The sequence below is a fragment of the Scardinius erythrophthalmus genome (assembly GCF_964197995.2).
Source record: "Scardinius erythrophthalmus genome assembly, chromosome: 14".
Taxonomy (NCBI): Eukaryota; Metazoa; Chordata; class Actinopteri; order Cypriniformes; family Leuciscidae; genus Scardinius; species Scardinius erythrophthalmus.
The window spans coordinates 7,049,459-7,059,596 of NC_138234.1; the positions used below are offsets into that span (position 1 = coordinate 7,049,459).

The 10,138-nt window shown below is 39.0% G+C and overlaps 1 protein-coding gene across 1 annotated transcript; it reads right to left on the minus strand.

Moving 5' to 3' along the window:
- Positions 1-5,164: 5,164 nt before the first annotated feature.
- On the minus strand, positions 5,165-9,511 carry LOC308702292 (uncharacterized protein). The gene is made up of 2 exons (XM_081385003.1): positions 9,009-9,511; positions 5,165-8,807 (listed from the first exon to the last, which is right to left on the minus strand). Exon 2 carries the CDS (start codon positions 7,170-7,172, stop codon positions 6,252-6,254), a length of 921 nt encoding a protein of 306 aa, XP_081241129.1. The 5' UTR covers positions 7,173-8,807; positions 9,009-9,511; the 3' UTR covers positions 5,165-6,251.
- Positions 9,512-10,138: the final 627 nt, after the last annotated feature.

Genomic DNA, 10,138 nt, shown 5'->3' on the forward strand with positions numbered 1-10,138 from the left:
TAGGTGTGTCAAAGTGACCCCACAAAGGGTAATATTTTAAACTCCCTTAAAATATTTAAATATGTAAAATATTATATTATGTTATATGTATAATATTATATTATATTAAATGTTTATATATATATATATATATATATATATATATATATATATATATATATATATATATATATATATATATAAACAATATTTTATTCTAAATAAACCTTAAATTTTTCTTACATTTCTGGCTAAATATAATTGACATTTATACAACTGTCATCTTTAGGTTATAAACTATCTTTATTAAAGATTAAAAAATTATAATACTAATTGACACTATAATTGATGAAATACAATTAAATGAAGATGACAAATCAGCAGAACCTGCTATGAGAAAATATTATTTTGATATGTTTTCTTGAATACTTTTTCAAAGCCCTGCATTCATGACAAAATGTTCCCACTTTTTTGCTGATTAGAGATAAGATCTATTATGTTTAAATATAATATTTACTGCATTTGTAGTTGTCTGTGAAGAAGAAAAAAAAATCTAACTGACGATTTTCCAGTTCACGGCCCTTTAAATTTAAACGTTGCCGGAAAGCGCGAAAAAGGCGCTCAAAACCAAAACGTCAGAGGATTGTCAGGAGGACGGAGGACGGATACCAGTACTGCAAAAAGTCAAGGTAAGACATAATCCATAAATGTTTATTTTTGTTAGCGATTGCTTCGTTATATCAAGTTGGAGTCTGCATGTTGTGTTATATAGAGTCGATGGAATAATTTATATTCGAAGTTACATTATTTTGGCAGTTCAACTCTAAGCTAGATCTATTATGGTTGTCACGAATGCGAAATGAACAAGTATCGATTGCTCGGCGCGCCATTAACGTTACATTTAGATTATCACTCACCCAACCTTTAGTCAGTTCTGCACGGTTAAAGTATTTTAAAACTCGTGTCTTATTTTGGCACAACAATGAAAAATAATAATAATAATAATATAGTGTAATTTGACATTCATGTTTATACATTGGACATAATACTGCACTAGTTGTATTACTTTGTGACAGCAATGTTTCATTAACCCTAGGAATAATGCACAAATAAATAAAAAAAACTACATGCTTTTTCTTACAATAAAAGCTTGATTACAAAGTAACAATAATAGATGTTTTGGGTTCAGGTAGACTATTTAAAAGTTGGGTCAGGTATTAGGCTATTCCTCATCCAATTCCAAATGTATTTCACATTTTTATTATACCCTAGTAATTATAAAATTAACATTAGTTGGCCTGCTTTATGTTTTGAGTCAGGATGTTTTCACCTTAATAACATGTGTCAATGTGATTTGCTACAGAAAACTGCGGGTGGGAATAAAATAGCCTACAGTTTAAAACACATCTAGTGGGTTTGCTGCCAAAAAGGCCCTTTTTTTTTTTTGTTTCATCTGACCATAGAATCTGGTCCCTTTTGAAGTTCCAGTCGTGTCTTACAACTGAATATGCTGGAGTTTAATTTTAGCGGAGCGAGGAGGATTTTTCTTGAAACCCTCCCAAACAACATGTGGAGATGTAGGGTTTTTTTTTTTTTTTTTTTTTTTAGGCTTTCTGACCCCAAGACTCCAGTAATCTCTGCAATTCTCCATCTGTGATCCTTGGAGAGTCTTTGGCCACTCAAACTCTCCTCCTCACCGTCCATTAAGACAATAGACACATGTCCTCTTCCAGGCAGATTCGTAACATCATTAGTTGATTATAACTTCTTAATTATTGCCCTGATGGTCAAAATGGGGATTTTCAATTCTTTAGCTATTGTCTTACAGCCACTTTCTATTTTGTGATGTTCAACAATCTTTTGCTGCACATCAGAACTATATTCTTTGGTTTTACTCATTGTGATGGATGATTCAGGGAATTTGGCCTTTGTGTTTCCTCATATTTAAACTCCTGTGAAACAAGAAGTCATAGCTGGACAATTTCATGTTCCTAGTCACCCTGGTGTGCTAAAAAAAGATAAATATTAATGGGAATATACTTCTGAGATATTTTACTCGTAAACAAAATCTAGAGGTGTCAATAATTGTGGCCAATGTGTATTGGAGATAAACATTTATTTCATAATGTGATTTCCATTTTTTGACGCAGTCCGATCTTCCTAGCAGGCATCAAACTTGTTCCTTTTGGGCATCTGGAAGCAAAGAGTGTCCTTGGCCATGGCCAAAATGTTCTTTACATTGGCGCTGGCTAACTATGCATTAACTATGCGCTAATGCTTGTGTTACCTAATTGGGTCCTAAGATTTTAAAAGTTGTGTAGTCCATCCTTGCATTTACAATGTTATATTTTTTTAGGAACTGTCAGAAACAACAGACTGACAGCTGCGGCCACCGATCAAGAGATCGAATCATTTATTAAAAAATGGCTTCATCTTGCAAGTGACCGAGACAGAGGGAGAAGAGAAAGAGAAACGGAGGAGGGTCCAAGACACCAGTAAGTCAGTTACATTGCGTTTTTGCTAGATGTGTATACCATGGTCTGTCTGAATACTTTATTCTGATTGGCTGCAAGGTGTAGCCTAGCCATTTGTAACACTTTACAAGTTTAACTACTTTAGTTAACATGTGGCATGAACAATTCTTCTTCAGTATTTATTAGGGGTGGAACGGTAGCCTACATGTATTCGTATTGAACCGAACCGGTATGGCGTCACAGTTCGGTGCATGAATATACACGGAGAATACACGGTATAAAAATAAATAAAACTTGCGTGCAAATTAATTAATGTAAAGCGGGACTACTGTTAAATACGCATGTTCTTTAGGGACACCTAATCTGTAGCTCCGCCTTAGCTCTGAAGCTCTGTGTCTATAATGAACAGGCTGCGATGTCAAGATTGCAATGCTGGAATATGTTGTGTGCGTGCGTGTGTGAGTGAGAGATCGAGGCGCGGGCGCGATCGAACAGTGGAAACATAAAAACATACTCCATCATTTTGTTCATACAGGACATCATTCAAACTGCAAAGTGTTTACTTATATTTGTGTACACTTGCAATAAAACACAACATTGTGCTTTTGTCAAACTGTTAACTCTTGTCAAACTGTAACCTACAACTGTCACCCAACCAAAATCTCTCTCTCTCTCTCTCTCTCTCTCTCTCTCTCTCTCTCTCTCTCTCTCTCTCTCTCTCTCTCTCTCTCTCTCTCACACACACACACACACACACACACACACACACATTGTTTAAAAGCAAAAAATATTTATCCAACCCCATTTAAAAACAGTCTGTGGGTGCCATCTTTTGGACATTCATCATATTGCATTGGTTTTCATTTCTTGTCCTAAAATTAAACAGAGCACTAATTTGTTTATTTTTAAGTTACACATTCTACATTGATTAAAAAAGAAAATCAAATGTGTTTTTAATGGTAGTATTATTTTATACAGAAATAAATTATGTATAATTAACATGAGAATAAAGTTAGAAATTAAAATTTTAAGGAAAACAAATATATTGATCTGAAATGTAGCAAATTTATTTTAAATTCATTCAGGTACAATTACAAAACATATCTCAAGGTCTTTTTGTATTTTTATTAATTTAATTAATAAACTAATTATATAAAACTATTGTCAATGCACTACAAATAAACTGGTTCTATGCCTTTACTTTATTAATAAAACTTTTTAAAAAAATACAAGGCTTAAAGGAGAACTCCAGTCAATTTTAACATTGAGCAAATTTTTTTGTAAATTTGGAGTGCTGTCAGTACAGAGAACAATGACAAAAATCGGTGTTGCCTACACCGTGTTATCCTCTTTAAAATTTGCACCCTGTTGGGGCAAATTTTAAACCTGCTTTTAGCCTCTTAACATCCTTGATGTGTCATTACAAGTGCACCAGCCATGTGAGTGATTTTATTCAGAGTGAACAAGGTGAATCTGACTGCAGTAGATGTGAAAGATATGAATAAAAGTGATGTTAATTCAGCCAGCGCTCATACCTGTATTTACTTCCTGTTTTCGGTCTAAGTCCACATTAGTCGATTGTCGAGTTCACGCGCGTGATCATAGGTAACTAAGAAACAGTGGAGAACTCGTCAATCGACTAATGTGGACTTCGACCGAAAACAGGAAGTAAATAAATGTGCGCTGGCTGAATTAACATCAGTTTTATTCATATCTTTCACATCTACTGCTGTCAGATTCACCGTGTTCACTCTGAAAGAATCACACACAGTAGAGGCTAAAAGCAGGTTTAAAACTTGCCCCATTTTAGTCAACAGGGTGCAAGTTTTAAAAAGAGGATAACACGGTGTAGGCAACACCGATTTTTGTCGTTGTTCTCTGTACTGACAGCACTCCAAATTTACAAAAAAATTAGCTCAATGTTAAAATTGACCGGAGTTCTCCTTTAAAGGGATACTCCACCGTTTTTTCATATTAAACTATGTTATTCCCTTAACTAAGACGAGTTGATACATACCTCTCTCGTCTCAGTGCGTGCACTAAATCGCTCTGTCTTGTGGCGAAACTTTGTTAGCACTTAGCTTAGCCCAGTTCATTCAATATGGGCCAAGCAGAGAAGCTACCAAACACCTCCACGTTTTCCCTATTTAAATACAGTTACTCGCGTAGTGTAACTCGACCTAGGACGGTGACACAAAACAAAACGTTGCGCTTTTCTAAGCGTGTAAAATGGATAACTATATTGTATGGTGGAATACCATAGCAAGTGCTTGGAAGCACTTCGACTTGGCGCAGTAATATCTTCACTCGTGAAAAATCCTCTCACCGGCCCCCGCTCCCTCTAGTGAAGATATTACTGCGCCAAGTCGAAGTGCTTCCAAGCACTTGCTATGGTATTCCGCCATACAATATAGTTATCCATTTTACACGCTTAGAAAAGCGCAACGTTTTGTTTTGTGTCACCGTCCTAGGTCGAGTTACACTACGCGAGTAACTGTATTTAAATAGGGAAAACGTGAAGGTGTTTGGTAGCTTGTCTGCTTGGCCCATATTGAATGAACTGGGCTAAGCTAAGTGCTACCAAAGTTTCGCCGCAAGACAGAGCGATTTAGTGCACATACTGAGACGAGAGAGGTATGTATCTTAGTTAAGGGAATAACAGATGTGGCCGTTCAAACGTTATGTCAGGAAATAAGACACAGCCATAACATCTAAAGAAAACGGGTTCTTTTATTCCTGACTGAGCCTCAAATGAGGCACAGCGTTAATGTATATTTTTGTTCAAGAGAAAAGCAGTTTTAGAAAAACATTCCAATTAATAAGTAAAATTGGCATAACAAAATAAACTATCAAACTGACTCCAATAAGTGCAGAAAACAAAGTAATAAGAGTCTTACAAAACAAAACAAATAAAAAGGAGGTTTTCACATTGATAATCTCAGAAACAAATAAAATGAGTGCCAAAAACAACGGTAGTGGCCTGTATGTGCCTAATGAAAGAAATAAAACAGCATACATGAGAAATCTGCACATTTCACCACATTAATACATTACAATACACAGTTTGACCCCTTCTGTTCAAGTCAAACAGTAACTACACAAGAAAAATAGTATACACTTGAACAAAGGTACAAATATTCTTTAAAACTTATACATAAACACTTTAGGAGAATAAAATGATCAAAACTCACTCTTATTGAGACTTTGAAGCACACAGAAAAAGCTCACGTGGCAGCTGGTGCACGTGCAATATCACGCGTGGCTGTTCTCCCCTCTAACACGGCATAAAGAACAATAATTACTCAAAGTTGCATTAATATATTAAATAAACCGTGTTATTTAACCTTTCAACAACTTTTTATAACATATCACAGAGTAACTCACGCTCAATCTTCCCCAACGTCTCTGTATTTCCTTTCCCCACGGAAGATCTCTCACGTGCAGGAACACCACACTCGTACGAGCAGCGAAATCAACCATACACTCGACAATATCACACGGCTGTTATCACCACAGATTCACAAGTCAATATCAAACTGGAAATGTTCTCTCTTTAACAGTTTAATCAACTACTTTTCCCTCTGTGTGACTCTGTCTCAAACTGCGCTCTCTTTCAGTCGGACGCGCTCTCTATCTCATCTGCGCATGCACACAATCTTAAAGGGGACAGCGCACGGCTGAGTCAAAGCAAACATAAGGGCAAATCACCAGGGGAATTAATCAAATTTCAGGCTATTCCTGCCCCGGTTACACTCTCCCCTGCCTACAGTCAACGTCCTCGATGACTACAAACATGCTTTAATCATCCACTACTCCTTGTAGTTTTCCAGATGTATACAAAACTATTCCAGCTAACACTTGGGAAAGAGCATCGGGACTGAAAGACACAGAATTGCAAGCCGATTTAGGCAACCTGTTTGGATTGCTATGAACCCCAGCAGTAGACCGCTGGGTCCTGCGTGGTGAAGGACAGGGTACATCCACCTGGGCACTCTCTACCCTGGGCTTTCGGGGAACAGGAACTGGCCTAATCACCACCACATCCAATGCTGAATCCTTTCTTTCTGTTTTGGGCTGAGGGAACTGTCTTACTATACTCGCCTCATCATCTACTTGCACTCCATCATTGCCCTCCACTTCTCTTATTTCAGCATCATCCTCTGGCTGCACCACTGGCTGCTGCAACCTCCCAAGCACTTCGTCCACTGGATCCTCCTTAGTCCATCTGGTTTCCTCCACCAGCACACATTCTGCATCCAGTGTAGGCATCCCTTCTACCAACTCCGAGGTAGGAACTTTTACAGGTGTCACTCTTTTCCTAGGCATCGGCACTGGGACTGGTCTTGGACAGGGCCTGATGTCTGACCTATGCACTCTTTTTGCAGGGCCACCACCCACCGGTTCCACGGTGTAGGTTGTTCCATGCACCTCAACTACCGTATACACCGTGGGAGCCCAGGCATCCTGGATCTTGTTCCTTCCTGGAGGACGATATCGTAAATACACCTGCTGACCCACTGCTACCTCTGGACAATACACCACATTCTCACGCTTGGCAACACGGTCCGCTGCCTTTCTTTCAGCATACTCTCGTGCTCTGGAGTGTGCATCCTGAAGCCGTTCCTTATGGACAGACAACCAGGTAGGCTCTATCTCCCCTCCTGTCTCCTGACCCAGCAAGGCATCTACTGGTAAGTGTGGCTGCATTCCAAACAGCATGTAGTATGGAGAGTAACCGGTGGAAGAATGGGGAGTCACATTGTAGGCGTACACCAGCTCAGGTAAGTACTCTGGCCATCTCCGTTTCTTCTCAGGTGGTAATGAACGCAAGAGATCGTGCAGAGTGCGGTTAAATCTCTCACACTGCGCATTTCCCTTGTTGTGTAATTACCTTAATTACTTCCTGCAGGGCTACACTCAAGTCACTTGGTACGGTCGCAGACATTCTCGCATGCTCTACATTTTCCCCCACACCCACTAGATTTCGGTTTTTAGCAAGATTAGCTGCACGGGGTCTCTCTTCCAAACACCACATAAGGGCCTCCTCACGGACTTCAAATAATGTAGCGTGAGGTCGCTCTCTAACCACCTTACGCAGTTCCCTACGGAGCATTGAATCCCTCACTCCCTCTATAAACTGATCTCGCAATGCCAGCTGCATGTTCGGAACAATATGGGGTGACTGCTGGAGTGCAGCATTGAGCAGCAAGGACAGGGCGTGTGAATAATCACGGAAATCTTCACCATCCAATTGTTTCCGTGCATAAAATGCATGTAACAACTGGGGGGTGCTTCGCTTTTCCCTGAAGGCTGCCCTCAAGTAGGAGAACATGTCTTGAGGTAACTTATCCTCCCCTCCCATACACAACCTGACTTCATCTAGAGCGGAACCCCTTAAGTGGGAGAGGATAAAATCCACCTGATCCTCTGTATTTAAACCCCTCACTCTGATTACTCTCTCAAGTTCCTCAATGAACTCATCCACATTTTGGCAATCTTTACCCGGATCCCCACTGAAAGGTACAATTTGTCTCTCTCTTGGGATATACACATAAGATCTAGTAGGTACATTAGTCATGTTAGAAAGCGTTGACATTACTTGATCATGTCTACGTCCCAACTCCAGTATCTGTGACTGTAGCTGCGAGATGGGGTTACCTCCCTCAATGTCCATTTCCGGAGCTGCAGCACCTGCACCCTGAATGTCCTCACCCTGGGAGGATGCATCGTCCATGTCCTCAGCGTCCATGACTCACAGTTGCAGAAAGTCTCAGTTCTCAAACAGTCAGTTCAATAAGCACCGTCCTTCACAATCTCCTCCGACGCAGCAGTCCAGGTTTGCTGGCTCTTGGTCCTCCTGCAGCTCCTTTCAGGATGGCACACAATATTCTGCAGGTCCTTATAGCACTCAGCCGCTCTTAACCACTACCGTTGTTTGCACCCTACTATTTTAGCACTCTTATCACAAAAATAAACCAATCCCCAAACAAAAAAAAACGGAGACCCCACTCCTGGTACCAAATTAGATGTGGCCGTTCAAACGTTATGTCAGGAAATAAGACACAGCCATAACATCTAAAGAAAACGGGTTCTTTTATTCCTGACTGAGCCTCAAATGAGGCACAGCGTTAATGTATATTTTTGTTCAAGAGAAAAGCAGTTTTAGAAAAACATTCCAATTAATAAGTAAAATTGGCATAACAAAATAAACTATCAAACTGACTCCAATAAGTGCAGAAAACAAAGTAATAAGAGTCTTACAAAACAAAACAAATAAAAAGGAGGTTTTCACATTGATAATCTCAGAAACAAATAAAATGAGTGCCAAAAACAACGGTAGTGGCCTGTATGTGCCTAATGAAAGAAATAAAACAGCATACATGAGAAATCTGCACATTTCACCACATTAATACATTACAATACACAGTTTGACCCCTTCTGTTCAAGTCAAACAGTAACTACACAAGAAAAATAGTATACACTTGAACAAAGGTACAAATATTCTTTAAAACTTATACATAAACACTTTAGGAGAATAAAATGATCAAAACTCACTCTTATTGAGACTTTGAAGCACACAGAAAAAGCTCACGTGGCAGCTGGTGCACGTGCAATATCACGCGTGGCTGTTCTCCCCTCTAACACGGCATAAAGAACAATAATTACTCAAAGTTGCATTAATATATTAAATAAACCGTGTTATTTAACCTTTCAACAACTTTTTATAACATATCACAGAGTAACTCACGCTCAATCTTCCCCAACGTCTCTGTATTTCCTTTCCCCACGGAAGATCTCTCACGTGCAGGAACACCACACTCGTACGAGCAGCGAAATCAACCATACACTCGACAATATCACACGGCTGTTATCACCACAGATTCACAAGTCAATATCAAACTGGAAATGTTCTCTCTTTAACAGTTTAATCAACTACTTTTCCCTCTGTGTGACTCTGTCTCAAACTGCGCTCTCTTTCAGTCGGACGCGCTCTCTATCTCATCTGCGCATGCACACAATCTTAAAGGGGACAGCGCACGGCTGAGTCAAAGCAAACATAAGGGCAAATCACCAGGGGAATTAATCAAATTTCAGGCTATTCCTGCCCCGGTTACACATAGTTTAATATGAAAAAACGGTGGAGTATCCCTTTAAGACATTTATTTTCCTTTGGTGGTACAGCCTACAGACATGCACAAGAAAAAAAAATGCCTTCTACATTTTTGTTTTGCTTTTCCCTCCATTGTACAGAACTCGTACCGAACCGTGATGTCCGAACCGAGGCATGAACCGAACCATGACTTCTGTGTACCGTTTCACCCCTAGTATTTATTAATCGTAATTAATGCTAATTGTGATGCTTACTAATGCATTACTAAAATCAAAAGTTGTATTTGTTAACATTAGTTAATGCACTGTGAACTAACATGATCAAACAATGATTGACTGTAACTTTAAGAAAGCTTAATAAATAATGTAGTTAATGTTAGTTAGTTAATACATTAACTAATGTTAACAAATAAGACCTTACAGTGTTACCAAACCGTTTATGCACTGGTAGTTCCAGTCCATTTATTCACCATTCAGTATTAATGTGCTGCTTTGCTTAAAGCGCAGAGACAGCTGTTTTTAAAGTTTTTAAAACTTGCAGCTTCACTATTAGTAAATAGACGGTGTATAGACGC